The 22,132-nt window shown below is 40.8% G+C and overlaps 1 protein-coding gene across 1 annotated transcript in view; it reads left to right on the top strand.

Annotated features, from left to right (window-relative positions):
- pax7a (paired box 7a) overlaps window positions 1–22,132 on the top strand; it is a gene marked incomplete at both ends in the record, with an annotated part of 42,252 nt that overhangs the window by 3,124 nt on the left and 16,996 nt on the right. The window contains one exon of the mRNA XM_079218580.1: window positions 17,836–18,035. Within this exon, the coding sequence (XP_079074706.1) occupies window positions 17,836–18,035 (200 nt within the window). The remainder of the gene's footprint in view (window positions 1–17,835; window positions 18,036–22,132) is intronic.

Here is a 22,132-nt window from a genome sequence, read left to right as displayed (position 1 = left end):
GGACATTGTCCCACATCCGAGCTGCAGCTAAACGCAGAGAATGTATTCCGGCTTTTAACTCCGAGCCAGCAGTTGTTCATTCACTCAATTATTTATGAGAGCCTTGGCAGAAGGTATTTAACTGCAGAAAATTAATTTGTGTCGCGAATTCCTCCTCATTCTTTCAGTCATTTAACGACCTCTAAATGACAGCTGACAGTTGACCCAATCACAATCGATGTCAGTTCACTGACATTTCACCACTTGTCAGTTAAAGTGGAAATCAATGGTCATATTATTATTATTTGCTCTATTAGTAATGCTGCGAGGAGGGGAAAATAAAGCGCAGGTATATTGCTGCCAGTGTTTTGAACGATAATATTTACAATATTATAGTAACCTTAAATGTATTGGTATCTCCTGTGGTATGCAATATATGTGGAGCATGTTTTATATATTTAAAAATATGTAATATAATATTACACGTGAGAAATAACCCACGGGGGACATTAGAAGGAATTCAAGTTGAAATTAGATAGTGTGACATGTTTCGTATTCTCAGTTTTACGAGTTGTTTGAAATGAAGAACGTTTGATTTTATTGTCATATTTAATTGTCACATTATGTTCAGTGCTTTGTTTGTTTTATTGTTGTGGAGTGAAAAATGCACAGCTTCCAAACGATATAAAGGTTGGCTCTTTTGATGATCAAATATAAGTGAATGGAGTTTAGATAAGAGTTCACAAAAGCCTAATTTTTTTCCTCAAAAAGACACATGCCAAAACATTTTCAGACTTGAAGATGAACTTCACGAGCAGAGCCTCCGCTCCATTGACGCGTTTCTAAAGTGAAGAGTCCGAGGTACAAAAGCAAATCCTGGAAAGCAGGGCAGCAAAAAGCAGAGTATATGGACCCGTCCTTTCTCATTCAAAAATCGGGAAAAATCGAGAAAACTTTGGACAAAGGGCCAGGAGAGACATAAAAGGAGATGAATTATTCAGTACGCCCCGCTGGTAGATAGTTTTGTAATTTTATATAATGGCCCGTTGGAGAAGAATCAGTTGATAGCGTGAAAACGGTCACACCACGCATTCATGTTTCGAGAAAAATGTCACCATTTTATTGCAAATGTTTCAAGCGTCCATAGAGATGGTTTCTAAACCCTGTTGGCTATAAATTACAAAAATGTATGTGGAGAGTCTGCTCGTTACGCACAACTCTGCTGCGTATAATGAGCACAGGTTTTCTGATATGATAGTTTGACTTGTAAAGTATTAAATACTTCAGCATTGCATTATTATTGACTGTTGGTGCAAAATATCAACATAATGTTGTTGTTTTTTTTGCGCTTCTTGTGTTTTAAATTGGGACTCAATTACGTGGCTATAAAAAGAGACGCATCTTCCGCGCAAAGCAGTTTAGACTACCGGCATCCGGATGGCATTTAATAATGTTAATACTTATTAGAGTAAGCGCTGGAAACGATGGTTGCTGAATAGGTGGCTGTGTTCGTGCCGGGTGTAATAGCTCGCAGGCATGGTAAGAATTGTATTTATCCCCAATCAGCCCCTCACTCTGCGAGTTTGAAGCACAGCCCTTATGTGGAGAGGGGTTTTAAAGCAGATTAAATAGAGCCTTTTATTTCTTTTCACTTTCATCTCTGAGCGGAGCTCACAGTGGCTCGCCCAGGGCACAAAATTCATGAGATATTTTTTTTTCGTTTACTTATCCAGATTTTTAAGACTTTATTTATTTATCTATTTGTTTATTAGGCCTGTGTATTTGATTTTCTCAGGGGTTACATCACGGATTTATCCCAGCTCTAATCTAGCTTTATTTAACGTGTATTCAAACTGCTAAGCATTTTTACAATATTGTACATTGTATGTTGTTGCTTGGAGTCAGCTGTTATTTCTCAGAAAACATGTAGCGGAAGTTAAACCAACCAAAGCTCAGGGAAAAATGCTCCGAAAATAGCTCGACCGTGTCACATACTATCGTGGCTCTTTTTATTTGTGATAATTGTTGATCGTCTGTTGATCACTTCGGTCCCCACCGTTCCTTTAGTGCAGTAAGTTAGTACTCACTTTAATTGTCATGTACCACTGTTAAAGTATGTAAAGTTTCAACACGTGCACACTATTGTGGAAAGGTTGCGCTACATCTGTGCAAACTTGGACATCGTTTTGTTTTGCGCCACACCGCTCAGAAGAAGAAGAAAAAAAGGTGCATCAGCTGTCCGGCGTCCATCTGCCACACTGACGCAACCGACCTGACCGTCAGATGAGGCGCAGACAGGCGATGGACACTTCAGCAAATCGCAGGATTACCTGAGGTCCCCCATCTAATTAAACAGATGTCAGGCGGGATTACTTCCGAGCATCAGGGCAGGAAAGTGACAGAGCAGCAGAGAGATGTGAGGAAGTCAGATCCAGGTTAGGGCTGCATGGCTAAAAGGAGTTTACTAAATGGTATGTGTATCGTGGAATGCATCTGAGGCGTAAATCGCGATTTGTACTTGAATAAAAGTGGGAGAAAAAAATAAAAGTATCTTTCAGAGTTACCTGTAGGTATGTTTAATAATTTTCGGCAAACAATTGCGCCAAAAAATAAATCGGTGTAGAAAAATCGGTGTATCCTAAGTGTAACTACTAGAACAAAACGACAAAGAAACACAATATATGTATATTTGTGCTGTTATTAACGATAAACACGGCCTGATTAAAATGTGTCAAAAGCGGCCGCCTCCACGCTCTCCATACGTCACCACCACGCACTCACTAACACACGCACACACACACTTTCGAAGGCGCACGCACGCGCGGTCTCTAAGTGTATGGTAATATAATGTAGCTATATTTCGGGTCTAAAGCCGTGCTGAATGAGAAGGACAGGGGAATGAAGCGAGAGACCACTTCAAACAAATCCATCTGGAACAGTGTGTGAGAGAGATTCAGTGAAAGTATGGGGAAGTTATTTAGCTATTAATAACGTTTTTTCCTCAGGCATTGAGAGTGACTCCATCTGCACTTTCTCGCAGCTATTTGGCTGGGTGGAAATTGAGGGAGACCCAAATGTTGGGCAGAGATAACATACCCATCATAGCCCAGACCCTGCGCTGTGCTTCACTGCATTAAACTCGGATTAACCTCCCCTGTCCCCGCAGCCACTCAAGCCACATTTCACTGGAATTTACATTGGTAGGCCTACATTTCTTCTTATAGAAGGGGCAGCAACGGAAAGACCAATAGTAATAATAGTAATAATAATAATAATAATAATAATAATATAAATGCTGGTTCTATTTATATACAATATTTAAAATATACTTTTTTTTACATTTTCACGTGAAAAATACATATTTGTTAATAGAGATGCATTTTCCCAAATATTTTAAAGATGTCTGCCTTTGGCTGTTCTAGCATCTCTGAATTCAAAGGAGAAGTGTCTGTGTTGTTTCTGTGTTGTTTAGATGAGGTTTAGTTGGCATGAATGACAGCTAGCCCATTTGTAGTCTTTCTACATGATTTAATAAACAGTGGCAGGATGACATGTCTCTGGGACCATATGCTGCTCAAAAATACTTAACATAATAACAGAATTGGATCAGTAGTGAACACATTAGCTATCTTAAATTGAAGTTAGTTATTTGTTTGTGAGGTAACTGCAGTATCTCAGTCAGTAGGCCAACATTAGTGTAACACATTTCAGTGTTATCTTCAGAAATGGGCTACAATAGTTTTTGTTGACTTTCTTACCTAAATAGAGCTGTTCATTTGTTTCTCTCCATCCATTAAGGCTTTAACACAAAACATATCAACAACAACAATTCCACCGGAAGGAAAAGGGTGAGGTTTTTTTATTGAGCATATTTATGTTGCTATTAAAAAAATGCTGGTGTAATTTGTCGTTAATGACATATTACTACATTTTATGGCGAAGAGCTACTACCAGTGTAACAAATTAGTCTATTGGTTCCAGCAAGGTAACATGAGCAAACCGTGCAACATAATAACATGAAGCCCATTGCTTATGAGTAATGAGTAATGCATCAATTTGAAAGAGGGCAGTTTAAGCTTGTAGGCCTACCACCACACCGCAGAGACGTTTCAGTGTCAGGAGCTTTAAGTGTCGGCTGCATTAGGCTAAATAAAAAAAAATGGAGTAGGCTTAAATTCATTCTGTGCTGGCATTTGACTTTGATCACATCAGAAATATTCATGGAAGCACAAACACTGACTCTGCCGCCATTATCCAGGCTGACAGTGATACCTCTCAAGGCTGTCTATTAATTAAAGTGGCGCTTACCATGTGGGACGACTCCCTATCTGGGCACAAAAATGGTTTTTCCATCTCTTGTGGGGCTCTTGAAAAGGGGCAATCTTTCCTCTCCAGCTTCTTGTGGGAAATTTAAAAGTGTACAGAGGAAGACATGGGGATTTCTAGCTCATTTATAAAGAGGAGTTTATAATCCTTTCCTGCTTAATAACTTAAAAGGATTCAATTTCTCCCCTCATTTATGGGGTTATGATCACACATTGTTAAGTGCAGATAGTAGCATTTCAAGGTTTACATTTCCTGCTCAAAAATATCTGAATATAAGCTGTAAGCCCATAGGTGCCCTTTGTTTAGACTGCAATTTCCCCCCACAAATACTGATAGGCCCATTTGAGATGTTGTTACTATTAATGTGATAACAAGGACGAAGCCGATGAAGACCAAGTTGATAAGATTCCTCTATGCCAGCGAGCATTTTTTAATGATACGATATTTAATTATAGCATATCATTTCACCATTGAGAATTACACTCAGTAGGCTTACGAACACTCTGAGGATTGACTGTCTGGTTGGGGGTCTCAAACCATACGAGACAAATTAAAGAGGAAGTGCTGCCCTCCAGGTATCCTGTCACAACAGTAGGGCGCGACTCTCATTTCTGTCTGTGTTTTATTCCGCCAATTTTCACTACGGGGCTCCAGGATCCTGCCTGCAGGGCTGCAGGCCAAAATATCTTTTCTTTGCCTAAGTTTTACTCTCTCTCTCTCTCTCTCTCTCTCTCTCTCTCTCTCTCTCTCTCTCTCTCTCTCTCTCTCTCTCACTGACACACACACACACACACACACACACACACACACAGCCTTCTCATGTGCATCACACATTCATGTCAACAGGTGGGGGTATTAGTAACAAAACGTTATACTTTTAGGTCTCATAATTTTGTGTAACTTCTTTTTTGCCACATGATTTGTTCTTGGGAAAAGTCATCTTAGAAATATGGGGGGTCATAAATGGATAATGTAACACAAACAGAAGTTCATTCTGAATGTATAATGTTTCTAAAAGGTAAATTCAGTTGTGGTAATTTGAAGGGTGATTTTGTTGAACTATTTTATTATATATAGATACACAATTATTTAATTTTTGACAGTTGATATTCTGAGAAATGTATGTATTACCACATTATTTTATATTTGAACCTATTATTTCCTATATTTCCCTATTAATATATATTTTACTTACTTTATATATTACCCTATCATTTGATTTATTACCCTATTATATAAGGCAAATATTAACTACTCTAAATTAATCATCACATATTTTACACTTTACTCTGCTGACTCTATTACAATGAAAATATGTTGTCAGCTAAGTAGTTAATTGGTGTGATTATGATCATTATTATGAATTATTTTTATTCTACCGTTTTATTGTTAGTATCATGTTAGTGTTACCAGCTTACTGACATCGGCCTCAAACATTTACATTTTCACTTGAGGCGTTAAATGTATTCCCCAAATTGCCGCTGCTTTGTTAGCAGTGATGTTTAATTGGCTGGAAGAAGATGAATGAGGCTGACAGGAATCAGCTGTCCAGAGATTCCCCTGTGAGTCTGACTCGGAAATCATAACCTGACCGGCTTTTCCTCCTCTGAAACCAGCTCGTTGAACTTGTCACATCTAATTAGGGTGTTAAAACGCACCAAGTGCATCGGTGGGAAACAGTAGGTGGTTGGTCCGGGGGCAGCCAATAAGGCCTTTTTGGGTCAGATGGTGGAGGTGGAGGGGGGTTGAGCAGCAGGGTTGGATGGTGATGTTGTTGAATTGGACCGCTGCGGGGTCCTATTTTCTAAGCAGGCCTTCTTTTCCGCTATTACTTCAATTATGGCCATCCAGCGGGCTAAACAGGCCAGCCTGCATGGACAGCCTGCTTTAATTAGGTATGAAATTAATTAGAGCAGACATCTATTAAAGACTTTTAAGTTTGGCTAATTTTTTTTTCCACAGAGTTTAAAGGTATAACAGTGGATTAATGGCTTACAGCCAAAATTACATTTTATTGCATCCCATCATTTCTGCCTGTCTAACAGGTGTCAGGCAATTTTTAGAATTTATAGGCACAGAAGAGAAAAATGATATCATTCATTTGCTCGTTTTCTTCCCCCAACAGTAACTTGAAAAAGGAGTTAAAACACAGGAATTTGAAATCAAAATCAAAATATGTTTTCTCTACAATTTCTGCTATTTATGTTATATTTACATTTACATTTTTGAAACAACGTTTTAACTTTCACTGCTTGAGTTAGCCATATACACATCCCGTGCAGACACAATTGTCTTAGATTCCCATTTTAAGAGGCCGCATTCTCTTTTTATTGAAAACCTTTTTTTCTTGTATTGGTACAAAAAAAGCCCTGTGATGTCTGACAGCCTACTCTCACCATTGTTGGATGAACAGCCACTAGAAAAGGACGAGAGAAAGAAGAGGGAGGAGAAAAGGCCCTTCTGTTATTTTCTGTCTTGAGACTTGCTGCATAGGCTATTCAGGCAAGTTGATGAACTCCTCCAAAAAGTTTATTAAGGGGCTGAAAACAATACGAACTAAAGCCTTTGGGTGCCTGGGCAGACAGTTTATAAACTAGCTGCTATTGTGCCTCAAAGGCAAATGCATGAATACTTTTGAATAGGGGCCTTCAAACTGACACGATCAGGCTGGACAGCAGCAGTTTTAAAGGGAGAGAGGGTGCTTCTGCTGCAGCTCAGATCTCTGCCTTTTTTGCATTAATGTACATCTGCAAAAGAAGGGGGAGGAGGAGGAGCGCTGTCTGTCATCGCCACGCTGGTTCTCCCTTGGGCTTTACACTTAATGTGTGCTTTAAAAAACTTTAAAGAAGATATGTTTATTTGTTTGGGTAAACAAGCACTTTCTTCTCTGAGGAAATTATAGTTTATAGAAACTGAGTATGTCCTCATGTTTATGTATTCTTAAAGAACCGAGGTCGTTTTGTTTATCAGCGTCATATTTGGTGAAACGCAAGCCGAAGAAATTCTGTCCTCTGAATCATCATAAAAGCAGATGTTTTAACACCGTGTATCCTATTTTTTCCTACTACTAATATTACATTTTGGGTGTGGAAATCGCGCACGCTGTTATGCTAAGACCAATAGCAGAGTGTGACAATTGGTCTTCTCTGTTGCTGTGCTGAATTTCAAACAAAACACTTTCAACTATTCCTGATCATGTAGCGCCCGTAAGGAGACAGAAAGCAAGGCCGAAATCGTTTGTGTGCTTTGGCGACGTGGATTCACTGTTGATATGTTTTTTTGAATGGGGCTCACTGGTTACGCGCACTCAAGGAGATACATTATTCCCCTCCTTTTCAGTAAACAATAGACTGTCACTCTTTATCCCTCTTCCCTCCTCTGTCCCTCCCTCTCCAGCTTTCTCTTTTAGTCCTCTCAGTCGCTGGCTCTGTGCCTCACAACATCAGAGGGAGTCCAGTGATTTGTGACCCCAGCAACCCACACTTAATCTCGCTAAAGAGGGGGAGCATCCAGTTTGCAGCTTGGCGGGCCCCAAATAGACCAAGCCTGCTCTGGCAGGTGTCAACATTAGCAAACAATTGGTCCCCAATCCCATGCCCTGGACCCCAGTGCGACACTGAACCTAAACTATTTGAGGCGCGCTGAAAGGAGCCACATAATAGGGAATGTGGAGGGGGAGGACAGGAGGGGGAGGACAAGGGAGAGATTACACTCTCAGACAGCTATTAGCAGGGATGAGGCTTTTCTAAACAAACAAACAAAAACAAAAAAAAACGAAGAAGATCAATACTGTGTTAGTTTACCAAGTGGAATCATCATTGTGGCTTTGGAGTATTTATTTTCTGCTCCATTGTTTTTCTCGACTTCTCAAACGTCTGTGGGCCGTATTGGCAATCCAATTTAGTCTGCAGGGGGTTCCCTGGGAGGCCTATTTCTTCTCCCGGGCAGTTGTGTGTTAGTTGCGGATTTCGTTTTCAGTGGGCAGTTCATTCATAGATTTGGTGTTGTAATGGATCCTGATTGGTGAGTATTACCTTCGATAGTGGACGATGACTGGGCTGTCCGGGGGGAAAACAACACTCAGAGCTGACAGAGCTCTGCTTCGCCCTGTGGGATTGCAGTCCCTCTCCTTCATTAGACAGGAGTGTCTTAGCAAAGGGAGCAGAGGAAATGGGAAGAGAACGAGTTGACATGTGGATTGTCGCTGTTCTCGAGTGGATATGTGTCTTGACAAGAGGGCCAATGTTTTTTTAAAGGCTATTTATTTATCTCTCACTGCTGATTCCCAGCCATGCCATGAGGAGAGACAAGTGTTCTCAGCAGGGGAGATTATTTCCTAAGGTTTTAATGGAAAAACATATAATATCGGACAGAAATCTCATTTAATTGCTTTGAGATGTGCTCTTAGCCACTTCACTTCTGCCAGGAGAAGAAGAAAAAAAAGCAGTTAAATTCAGGCAACATCCGCTAAAACGAACCTCCTGGTGCAGTTCTGCTAACATCATTACAGAAGCTGCCATCATTTTGCTGCAATAAACAAATGTAATTAACTGACCTCATGACCTCTATAGCCAATGGTACCTGTTGTCAGAAAGCACCAATAACAATGTCAACGAGCAATAAAATGATTCTGAGCATTCATGGCAGAGAAGAATCCCCAAACAGAATGATCAGACTTTAAAATGCATGTTGTTTTTGTCTCAACTAGGTGAATTGCCAAAGGGGACAGACAGTTTACAGAGTAATTTCAGCTTCAAGCAGTATCTAATTAACCATGTAATTCCATAAATCATCCCCATTTTGTCTAATAAGTTATCTACCAAACAACAAAATGTTGTTGCCGGCTGTCAGATAATTCCAAACAATGACAAAGGCCTGTTAATTTGTGAAAGATCCACCAGTAATTCTTCAGTATATTTATGTAGGCCATATCGGTGAGGAGACAAGTATTGATGTGCGGTTGCTTCTTTGAGTTCATTCAAATATAATCTTCTAGCTGATACTTCAGTACCATCTTGTATTTCTGGCTCAATTGGACTTCACAATCTTTATTCTGTATTAAATTTGATAGCATGCTTTTTAAACCCTGGGAAAGATAGTTTTTACTAACTGATTTTGGACTGTAATTTCCCCCAAATATTAATTTAAAGGTTCACATTTAAAATGTCTATTTGCATTTTAGAATTATGAATTATGATGATCATTATTAAAACAGTACGTTTTTGGTTTTGCAGCACTGTCTAAATGTAGCATTTCAATTTTATGTTAAATCCCACTCTTAAGATTTGTCTCTTGAGCTTGAATAATATAGAATAAACTACATAACGTAATTGAATTTCCTGCCTGTCTGGAGTAATCTCAGTAAAAATGAACATGGTAATAATAAGCGGGACCTTTGGCAGGAGAAGATCTTTGTCTTGGTGATTAAACCATTGTTACCCTGCCAAACAATAAAGCTGAAGGATCAAACAAATGAGTATACAGTACATCTCAAGCTTTATTATGTCCATGTTAAATTGTGCAATGGATGAGCAGGTCAGAGCCATATCATTTATTGAAAGAAATGTAGTTTCCTCCAATTCGCCTTGCCACCTAAGGTTGTCAAACTCTGACAGCTGGCACAGATCGGCGACAGTGTGTTGCATTATGACCATCCACTGGTTACCACGGAGCTGCATTAGAAAAGACAAAAGGCATTTCTGGCTAATTTTATTACAATACAGGAATAGCCCACATAATGTGCAACAGTAATTACGTTTAGCACAGTGCGTCCATGCTCTCCCTCAGTGATGAATGAGAAACATTGACCATGGTCTGCTAGTTTAAAAATCGCCATTAGCCTATGCTACTTAGGGCCAGAACATTTCACATTTTATGCTCTTGATCTGCTTCACCACTGAAATATTCATTTGTTTTAATTGTGCATGGTTTTTTTCAGACCCACAAAGACAATAAACATGTTCCCTAAGTGTTGCAAATCAGAAATGTGTTTTTTCCCACCAAGTTAAAATGTGTAAAGGGTTGTCCAAACAGTGGGGTGGAGCTCCTGTCCTTGTCGACAAAATAACAACTTCAAATGTTGTCCGCTATTTTCAACTAATGGGCTTATTTCTGCATCGTCAGTCATTCTCTCCTTGGGGAACATGTAGTCTCAGTATAAAAAGCTTTGCTACTGTGCCACATTACAACCCCTCAATATGGAGGGATCTCAGAAATTAATGCCAAGCACTGTAATGCTTCACTGTGCCCAGGAAAAAAAGCTCTTTAGAGGAAATATTCATTAAATTGTTGAATATAAAGGAAGCACTTTGTTCACTTGTAATCCACTGAATGTCAGTCCACTGAGGAGTATAATAGTATTTTTGAAGATATGTTTAATAAATTCCACTCGTATAAAAGATTATTAAGCCATTTTTTTCTGAGGTTTCAAAACCAGCTATACTGTTTTTGTTTTGTACAGGAATAAAGTAATATTCAGACATATAACTCAGTATATAGCGTTAGACTCAATAGCGCTAAAAACAGTCAAGTAAAGTAGCGTTTCTTTGAAAGTTTTCATCATTCTGCACAACTCTTCTTTCCCTACTAGTGTCATTGATGTCGCACAAACTTTTCCACAATATTTGCTGCCCAGCCTTGTCCAGAAAATTAGGAAACTTCCCTTGGGCACATAAAAATGTCCGCTGTGCATTCCTATACTGTGCCCAGTAATCTCTCTTTGGCTTTGTTGAGAAAATGATTTGTTCCTGCAGGAGACCTCGGCTCATAGCCCTGAGACGTTACTGTTTGATTTCCTGCGTAGGTTTTTTTAGAGCTTTTTGCTGGGGGACCGAGGCACTGGCTCCAGTGCCATTTGGCAGAGACCCCCATGGGCTCCTTTTTTACTTTCTTGTGCTCTCTGTTAATTTCATTACTTTCGCTGTGACCTCAATTAGTGAAGACTCTTGCTCCAGCGGTGACATTCTGCTTGACAGAAGAGGAAACCTGGTGCAAAGCTCAGTCTTAGTGAGCGGGAAGTGAGAGGTGGCAACAGTCTTCCTAACAAGGTTCCTGTTTTGTGTCCTCTGAAGTCTTTATGGGTCGCGGCTCAACAGAACTACATAAGTGAGCAAGCAAATAAAAAATGTCGGATTTTGCATAGTGTGAAGGATGAAAATGAACATATGCAATGTTAAAAATGCATTTTTCCCTCCAAAATAAGTCTTTCAAAACAATAATTTATATATAGGGAAAAAACTAAATAGCACTCTAGAGTATATCAGTATTTGCCTTCAAGTATATCTTAGGGTTACAAACAAACAATCACATTTGTAATATCCTAGTTTTAGTCAGTAGTTATATTAAAGAAAAAAAATCCCACTCTTCAAGTCCTTCACACTTTCACACTCAGGCAGTGCAGAGGCATGGGGAGTCAATATGTCAGCGTTTATGGATGCCCTGCGGAGCTGCACAGGGCTGTCAGGCCCCTATTCATGCTCTAATGGCCCCCCGAGGAGCTTGTCTCTCTGGGCTGAAAAGGCCGGGAGGCCCAGTGGACGCCCTGTTGTTGAAGGTGAGCGTGCGCTCTCATGGACGCGCCGCGCCTTCATCCATATGACAAGAGCCATAAAAGAGCATCGCTCTCGCTGCTTCTCCCTCTCTGTCTCCTCTGCTTTCTCTTGCGTCTCCCCCACCCTCCCTCCTCTCTCCCACTTTCTCCCCACCTCAAACAGAGAAAAGGGGGCTAATTGTTTGTTGTGAGAGCCAAAGATTATAGAGCCTCCCATCTTTCTTCCTCCCTTGCCTTTTTCTCCTCTTTTTCAACGGCGCCCTATACTCCTTTTCTAAAGAATGAGATTTTTGTCCAAGAGACAGAGGAATTCCTGTGGAATGTGGACGTGAAAGAGCTTAAAACTGACACTGGCAATGAGAGGTTGTGCGTTTAGTGGCGCAAAAAAAAGGGTTTTTCAGCAGGTACTTTAAAGACTTCGTCTTGTAGCTACAGACTCGAAGTTGCACTAAAGTTTAGAGCTCTTGTTCACTTCAGCTTTTCTTTCTCACTTGTCCTGTCTTAACACTTGAAATAGATTTTCTGTGCCCTTGGCCCTCGGCCACCAGCTATAAACTGGTAAATGACATGATAGGCATGAGACAAAGCTGAATCCAATGACATTTGTCCATAAAGGTGAGCTGGGAATGATTTTTATTTCCGATAGACGGTGGATTTTTAATATCCTCATGTAAAGTTACAAATCTCATCCAGATTCAATTTCAGCTAAATGTCAAATTACGGCCCAGAGAAGGTCACTGACAACCAGAGGAAATTGATGGTGCATTTTGGCATGTTACCAAACCAAGTAAACAGTTAACTTGATTTTGCAACGTATGCAGTCTTTTTACAAATTGTTCGGTATGTTGATCTGAATATTTTAATCTAATATATACTTTATTAATAAATTCTGATTATGCAGAGGCTACGCTCACTTTTAGAGTTTTGTTTTTGTTTTTCACTTGCAAGGAGATAACTACAGGAGAAGATTATTTATAGAGAATTTGTCTTTAAACCATTCTGGTTATCGCTGTCGTCTATCTTGTATTCACATAAGGTTCCTATCTCAGATACATCCTTCGGTAAATGCCTTGAATCACATGCCTCCTTTAACTTGGCAAGCCCTTTGGGTTGAACAGGCAAGTGCATTAAGCAGAGATGCCGCACCATTCTCGGAAAAATGCAAATTGGGAAGTTGTTAGTTATTTGATGTTGCTGCATGATCCCCCGCCCCCGAAACATCCCTCCACTCCAGTGTTGGTGGTTGAATCGCATGCAGTCCTGGGGACAGGCAAGGCTGTTTATATGCAGGCCTGGAGCAGCAAAAACAGCACAGAGACAGATGCATGTCAGAGATAGCAGATCCCATCTCAGGCAGATGCCTCTTATCACAGGCCTGTTTGCATAATTAGGCCTTTTGATATTCACCCCCTCTGACTGACAAAAAGTATAATTGCAGTATCAACTACGACAAAAGGTAGGCACAAAATAAACAAGTCAACATAAATAGGGAGAAAAGACGCGGTGTTATTTTTGTCCTGTGGGAAAAAAAGAGGGAGGAAAAACACCATTTTAAACTAAATCTGCTGTCAGTCACAGTCAACTGGTGTGACTCGGTGCTCAGAGGCTGGTCCTGTGAATGCCTGCAAAACACAGAGCGTGAGGCCTGATTGTAATTATGCTGGAACTAATATGCTTTTCAAAATGAGCCATTATGAGCTAATGCTGCACTGCCAAAGCCCTGTCTGTTTTTGTCCCTCTGTCTTGGATAGTTTGCAAAGGTATGGCTGATATTGAGGCCATGGGTTATGATATCAGAGACAGTCTGACTAGGATGAGCACTACTTAAGTTTAGGCTAAAACTGCTCACAGGTGAGTCAGAGATGAGGGATAAAAAACTGACTCCTTTCAAAGACCTGTCCATGGTAAAGGACAGGTCTTTGAAAGGAGTCCGTTTTTATTCTAATAAAGAAACCTGCGCTTTCTGGTTATTACTATTGCGTATAGAGGGAGTCATTTATTTGTATTTCCTTGTCTACATTAGCAAAAAGTGTCAATGTTGTAGCTGTGTTTCATTTTTGTAATTTTGTTGATTTTCATGATGGACTTCGCGTTTCTTTGTGCGTGCCTTCACATTTGGGTCGATGTAGCCTGTAGATATTTACCAATTTAGTTTTAGTTTTAAATTCACCCATTTTCAGAATAATGCTTATTTACCTTTTTAACTTTTTTCTTGGTGTAATTCATACTGACAAAATGTTATACAATATTTTTATAGATTTTTGCTCCTACTGATGCTTCATGATGAACATTTACTCAAGGTCATAGATATTTTTTCTCTCTATGAATCAGATGCAACTATTTTGTCAACATTGTTTAACAACCTGGTAGACATGAAGTTTATTGCACTTGTTATGTGTCATAAATCTGTAACCTTATAGATCACTTGGCTAATTGCCGCTATTGAGAGGACAGCTGTGTGTTTAATCAGCATTACCTCAGCGTCGCGGGGGTAAAGGTGGAGGACTGGAGGAGTCTGAGGGGTCGGAGGGAGAAGAAGAGAAGGAGCTGGGTTGGGGGTCGATAAGAGGAGTGGAGGGGCTTTGAGGAAACAGGGTGATGATGAGGATCCCATCTGCCGGTATAGTCTGAGGAGTCTGTCTGTGGGGTCACCAGAGGAGCATCAGGGAAGAGAGCAAGCTTTAAACCTCATAGTAACGTTAAAGCTATTAACTAGCAGCCCAAGTCCTTCTAAAGGTCTGGTCAGAATTAAAGCATGATTAGAGCAAAAACTGTTAAAGCAGTAAAATGTTCTCAGTTAAAACTTCAGAGCGTAAATAGCAACACTTAACTTTTTGCCATACGGTTTTGTGTAATAACTGAGCAGAGGATGAAATCACACATATTCAGTATCAACTACGACAAAGGTGTGTTGTAAAACGAATATGTCTATGCTTTGCCGGGTGCCTTTTAGTGCATGTAAGTCTCAGATAAACACTGTTAGCTCGGCCAGCGCTGCTACCGTCGTTTGCATCGTTGGAACCGTTAGCTTCTAGTCGCCGGATCAGCTGCGGTCATGCTGAGAGTCGTGTGGAGGCAATCCCTCTGCTCTGAATTTTGAATTGAGAATCTCACTGTAAATACATCAAGTGTTAGTTTTTGTTTTCCGGTACAACATTGCCTCGATCACAACATGACTTTAATGCTGCACGTGGCTAACAACACTTGTTTAATGTTTTGTCAATTATATGCAGAACAGTGCTATTATAGTTCAGGGATTGATCGTCTTCAATTTAATCTCTTAAACAATTTCCTGTAATGAAACCATCGCTATCACATGTCATGACATTCATTACAATTTAGGTGAAGGCAGCTTTTACTCACACCATACCTAGTGTTATTTCTAATCTCAATCAAGCACTTGCCTAGCAATAGCAATGTGTAAACCTGATTAAGTTCTGTTTATAATAGGGGCTATTTTAAATCAATATTGGGGGGAAAAACCTTAGAGGGCCCCTGGAGGAGAGTACACGGTGGTAATCATACCCACTGGATGGCACATAATTAGATTCTAATTGGATGATAAGTAATGAGACAAGGCATGAGTGGTTTATCAATATCCCATGAACCTGTGAATGGAATTACCACCGTCGTATTATAGGAAGGTCTAATCAGAATGTACCTTTTTGTGCCGAGCAGACTATTAAGGAATTGACCTCGACAGCCCTGCAGGGATTTTATTCGCTGAGTCCTATTTTGTCTGTGATTGTTAACATTGGCACATCTGTGTGGAGAAAAAAGACATGAAATTAACATTTTAAAATGCTTTTATTGGTAAAAAAAAAAGACTTATAAATGGTTGTTTTCTGTTTTCCTACCTGCTTGAGCCTATAATGACATGTATTCCAGCCAGTTTGTAAGTCATCTTTGCTTTGGGCGGACTACAGTAACGCCACAGTTTGTAAACCAGTAATCAGTATCAGGCTCTTTCTTACATCAACATGGAAAGCAGCCATGTGTTTTAATGTATTTTCTGTCGTCTATTCGACAAATGTAGTCGGCATATAGATGAGTTTTACATCCAACCCCAATTCCAGTTGGACCCATGCAGCGTGTGCCATTTTCCATTTTCCCTTGCTCATTACAGGAAGGGCTGTTGACCTTGTGCTTCTGGATCATGTACAAGAGCAGATGTGTTGGCTCATAGGGCTTAATGGAGAGCAGCAGTACAACCTATTGTCTGTTGAGTTTTATCAGGCATTAGCCTGATAGCATGCTAAATGTGACACAGATTGCCGCAGCAGTTTACTTGCAAAATGAAGTCTGTGATAGCGCCTCAAACAAAGGGGAGGAAAAGAAAATAATTTGAGGAGGAGAGGACGTTAGTGTCTTCCTTTAGAGCCCCTCGAGTGTGTGTCTACTCTGGCCCCCACGTCTCCCCGTAGGACACAGAGGTGACTTTGGAAAGTGATCTGCAGACTGCATGGCTGGTCTCAAGTGTCGTCATGGCAAGTTACTGGGCAAATGGATATACGCATCCTCATGAAAACCAACAAAGGGATATGTGGTGTATGTACATATTCAACTTTGTATGTTCAAGGGTGTTCTGCAGCGGAGTGAGCCTGTGCTTCAAGAATCAATCTTTATTAAAAAGGATAAGACTGAAGAATTGATTTAATGAATGCGGCCTCATGTCCTGCAGCCACATGTAATCCGCAGAGAATCATTGAGCATGAGCTCAGGGGGACAAAAATGTTCGTAGACGACTCATAGAGTGGCCTGTAATGATAGTCTCCATATAATCCCATAATTCCTTGTTTAATTAAACTCTGGAGCTGGCCTTGAGACTCCGCCAGCTCTGTTGCTCTTTTGTTCTCACAGTTGTTATTTGGAGGCTAGGTTTGAGTATTCTTTTGTCCACTCATGTTGAAAGATTTGACTGGAGTGAGCTATAAACAGAGATCGAAGCTGTAAAACAATGAGTTAGGCGGTAGGAACTTACGCGGGAAGACATTCAGGTGAGCATTATAGTTTTCATTCGAGCTGAATAGTGAAGGGCCTCTGTCAGAAGCAGAAATCTCTTCATACACCCTCTTCTTCAATATCTCCCTTTATTTTCTCTCTCCCACACTTTCTGGACTGTGCATGATGCAATCCAACTAGGCCTGGAGCAACACTGGCACATCACGCCGCCTTGTCAATGTCTCAATGAGGAAATTATGAAAATATGAATTTTATGACATGAAATGAAAAGGGCCATGTAGTTTGAATAGACATGCAGAGGAGGTGAAAATGATGCAATTTTCTAAATTCAGTTATAATGGTAATGTGCAATGGTAATGCGTATTTGCTGTCAAAAATTTCCCTGTCGGGCCGGATTGTACAGCTTTGTGCTGTATCTATATTCCTCGAGCAAAAATTCAGCTTAGTTGAATGCCTAAAAAGTAATGTAAAATATGTTCTAATTCATTTAATGACAGCAGATGGAAACACATGGGACTGAATGGTTTTGGTGTGATATTGTGTTCTATTTTATACACTTTGGCTGAGCTGTGTATGATCAGTGTGCCCTGGGCCAATGAGAGAGAAAAGCAGGGTGAGGAGCAGCAAGGTGGCCTGTGCAGATTAACCCCGCTACCCACCGACACCCCCGCTCCCCCTCAGCCCTCTGCCTTCACAGCCTCTGGGGCCCCTGACAGAGACAGGATTGTGTATCAGGGCCTCTTCTATATTAAATAAATATCCACAGATTAAGATAATATTCTCCCAGTTGTATATTCAGAGAAGAGTTGCTGTCACCTGAATCCTCTGTGTTGCCAGTCTCGCTCTCTGGAGCAACAAAAGAGGCTCCAAAATGTAGATAATGCTGTTAGAGTCCTTTCTTGATCAGTTGCAGCTCAGATTGCATGCTTTTTTCTACAAACACCCCTCAGTTGATTCCCACAAAACACTCCATAACTTCATAATCACACAGTCCTCTGTCTTTTTCCTTTTCAACTCAGGTAACCGCACAGACGAAGGTTCAGATGTAGATTCAGAGCCCGACTTGCCCCTGAAGAGGAAGCAGAGACGCAGTCGCACCACCTTCACCGCTGAGCAGCTGGAGGAGCTGGAGAAGGCTTTTGAAAGGACACATTACCCAGATATCTACACCAGAGAGGAGCTGGCCCAGAGGACAAAACTCACAGAGGCCAGAGTGCAGGTACTAGTGACAGAACCGTGAGACCAAGCATTGTGCTGTAGTTTGCCTACATTTCGCTTTACCCAAATTATCAGTAGTTGAGTATAATTTGTCCCTGAGATTTCACCTAATGCAAATGGATGAATTTGCATGTCAAGAAATTTACAGCAACATTATGAATGTCCCTTTTTCTCTGGATAACCAAAGAACAAACTGTAAACCCTGTTCATTGGGTCTATTTCTTTAATAGAAAGTCCCATTGAAAACCGTGCCGTGTGTTGATCAACCTAAATACAAAAGACGTTGGACTGCTAACGACTTACCTTTGACGTAATTCGATTCCTCATTATTGTATTGGGGCGGAGGCAGAAATCTCAGATACAGAAATCTCAAAACCTGGACAAATAAAACCGAAGATCTCTGCATGCCAAGAGGTAATTGTGAAAAAAAAGTTATTTATATTGCAGGTGGTCCCGTGCTTTAAACACATATGCTTACTTTAAAAACTCCACCTGCCGACATCAATGTGCTGTAGTCGCTCAGAAAAGTAGCTCACACTATGTTTCACCTTGTGCGGGCCTCACATAGATCTATGCTGCCTGAACAGCAAATACCATCGTGTCTGATGCTCTGAAAACATCAGACACGGTGTGCAAAAAGCATCGTGTCTGATGCTCTGAAAACGTACGAATATTGCCTTTCTTTTAGCTATGGATTTACTTATTTGTCCAGAAGAAGTTGCCCTTCTTACCGTATAGTGCTGTGCTTGTAAGGGAGTTTGCTACTTATCATTAGCCTTCATGTTCAAGATGTTTTAGATAAATGCTCCAAATCTTCACACTTCAGACACAGGAACCTGTCTGACAGCCTGGGTGCCCTGCTGTTGCATGTAAGATTGAAGGAATATATGTACAGTAGAGTTATAGCAGCAGCTGTTCCAAAGACGGAGAGAGGGAGAAAGGGAATGCATTCCTGATGGATTCCTCATTTCGGCCTTTGGCCGGGATCTCATCCCATCACTTTCAAGCTCGCCGCTGCTTGTAAAACCCTCACATATCACACAGGGTTCCTCATCCTCTCCAGGGACCCAATGCCCCGACAACAACATTAATCAATCAGCCGCTAGTAAAAAAAAAAGGTCTGGGGCACCCTCTCCTCTTACCACAGTCGTTCACACTCCCTCTGAACCCCCCAAACTCCTCACCGCATGCTAACTGTTCATCACACTACAAACATGCAGTTGGGGTAACTAATTCCACACATGTCTTTGTCCATCTTAAAACCCCCCAACACGCAAGGATGTCCTAAATGTCTGAGTGTTTAATGCCTCACTCAAGGGAGGAGAAATTTATCTCATGGATGTTATAAGGCAATATGTTAGTTTGTGTTCAAGCAAATGTGGACAAGAGGGGGAAGACGTTAAAGCATCACTAATTTCCATTGAAAATCTACTCAAATACATTATGAAATAAGTATCTAGGAGGTAAATTCAATTTAGCATTTTGTGGATTTGATTTAATAGATTCATTTATAATTATTAAAGCTGCATTTTCTGCCAAATTTCGAACGCTCATAGTAAAAAACATGTTTAAATGCGTCAATCTAGTTTCATTTAAAGTCATCATGGAGGACAGTAACTTCAGGTTTGAAAACAAAAACCATTCATGTATTAGCACCTGTGTATTTCTGGAGCCAAACTAAAATATCTAAACATGAAAGCAAGAGAAAGAAAGAAGACCGAGTGACTGCTGTGTGTTTGCTGTTAGATAATAGACTTAAATGATGTCATGTGAAAACCTGAGGAATTTGAGTCATGGCTATAATTTGTTAATGCTGTTTTCTTCATAATCTAATTTTTAAAGGCTTTGAAAGTCTCAAAAGGTCAACTCAAACTTAATTTTCTGAGAAGGATACGAAGAAAGTGTCTCTGGTAGCCAAAATAAATAATGCCTAAATAGTATTTTCGTAGCATTTTCCCAAATGCATTTCAAAGGAATAACCTAAACAGCTAACATTGTTCATGGAGAATTAGATAATAAAATGTAACTAGATCTGGAATAATGCAGTTTAAATGTGAATTATATGGTGTCTGCATGTAGATATTGTTTGCATCCCATCGTTCGGAAAATGTTCACCAGCTGGGCTTTTACATAGGTACAAAAGGCCCATCATAGGGCAGGAGAGAGGAGACCCTTTGGCCTGAGAGCAAAGCTTCTCCAGCACAGCTGCAGTGACGCATCTTCCAGATGTTGTTCGCAGACAAACTGGTGTTTGGGGCTGAGAGAGAAGGATAGGCAGGGGGTGTCAGTACTCCCACAGTCTCATATTTTAACTTGAATCTGTTTTCATGGTTCACAGGTTCATCCATTTGTCATTAAACATGGGGATAATGTGCAGAGCAATTTTTTCTTAGGTTGGATTTGGAGGTAAACTGTATTTCTGAGACAAACATGGCACTAAAACGCCACAGCCCAAAGCTGTGTTCCAAATTAACCTGCTAGATTCTTGTGGACGTGATGAGTGTTTGGCTTAGCGCTGACTCACAACCTAAACTCATAAACAAAGCCAACTCCCTCGTGTCTGCCCTTGCCTGCCATTTTAACACCCTTTCACCATCCATCTTTATCAGCCACACTGCCCCTTTCAGTAGAGCTACTAGCGCTCCTTCACCACTATGAGCCCTGCAATGGTTTTATCACCCCAACTGACAAATTGTGGGATATGATCCGTATCTCTCAGCAATTAGTTCCAGGCTGTCTCAGTGAGACGGGATACTGCCAAGTCCACCTTCGGTATGTGCTCCGCTGATGCAGTGTGCGCTGCCACTTTCCATCTGATAACCCCTCAGTTTTAACCGGAGCAGGCAGCAGAGCTCGTTCTCTGAGCTATTAGAGAAGAGGGCATCATTTGTGTCGGTTTCTTCTGCAGAGTGGACCAGGTGAGGGGAGCACTGAGAAGGGAGGGGTAGCTGGCAATAGGCTGCAGGCCGCTGTAAATCAGCGCACTAAAATGAAGCAAATTACATTCTTCTCTATTTAGACGGAAAGTTTTTAAGAGAGTGACTCCTGAGACTCGGCTGAGGCTCATCATCTCAGCATGCCGCCTGCGGCTCGCTTTACAGAATCTGTCACATAGATCCTCTTTCATTACCAATAAACATTCTGCATGTAGCTATTATACTTAGTGGAATCTAATAAGGTGTAAGCATTGCGTTTTACGAAGCGTGCAAATCAATTTGGTAAAAAGTTTCTCTCTTTATCTATGGCTTGTGCTTGCCTGTTGATGCAATGGAATGAGCAGAGGGAAAAGACCGATATGCAGACTATGTACTGGTCTTCATAGCTTTATGTGACAGATCAGTATAGGCAAATTCCAACACAAGTTTTCAACACAGCTAGTGTGAATATAATCCCATCGGGAGGTATCAAGAGGTACTACACAGCTTCTTGATTGTTATAATACCAGTAGAGTACCAGCGGCAAGAGAGAAAATCACAATGGAGCTGAGTGGTGACAACCAAACCCAACAGGCAACTGTATTCCCGCCAGTATGGGTTTATGTTTCATAAAGGAATAAATAGGATTTGTGTAGATTGTAGGGCAGAAATTGTTGCAATGCATCAGTGTGAATGTTCTAACAGTTTCTTATTATTAGAATTTAAATGACTTTGGTACAGTGCTTCTGTACTCCTGATACTTATCAAGCTAATCCCACTCTCCTCTCAAATTCACACTCCTAGCTACTTTAATTAGCATAGTGCCAGTCTGGAAGGCAAGCAGGGAGGGAATCAGAGAGAGAGAGAGAGAGAGAGAGAGAGAGAGAGAGAGAGAGAGAGAGAGGGGGGGGGGGGGGGGAGAAGAGGGGAAGCAGAGAGGAGGGGGAGGGGGGGTATTGCGTGGTATGAGACAGAAGAGGATTTGTATGTTGAGGTTGGTTGCATCACCCCTCTGTGTTTTTGTGGATATGAAGTCAGCAACACATTTTGTTTTGTCATTATCTCGGCTCTTGGTATTCATCTACCGAATGTTGCAAATTGGCTCCTGAAAGGCGTCACACATTCAGTGCTCGTCTTTGACAAAATAATTCATGGAGGATTGTCTGAACTGGGAATTTTGAAA

This window comes from Taurulus bubalis (genome assembly GCF_910589615.1).
Source record: "Taurulus bubalis genome assembly, chromosome: 5".
Lineage (NCBI taxonomy): Eukaryota > Metazoa > Chordata > Actinopteri > Perciformes > Cottidae > Taurulus > Taurulus bubalis.
The sequence above is the reverse complement of the archived record's forward strand: the minus strand, read 5'-3'. Positions and strand labels throughout refer to the sequence as shown.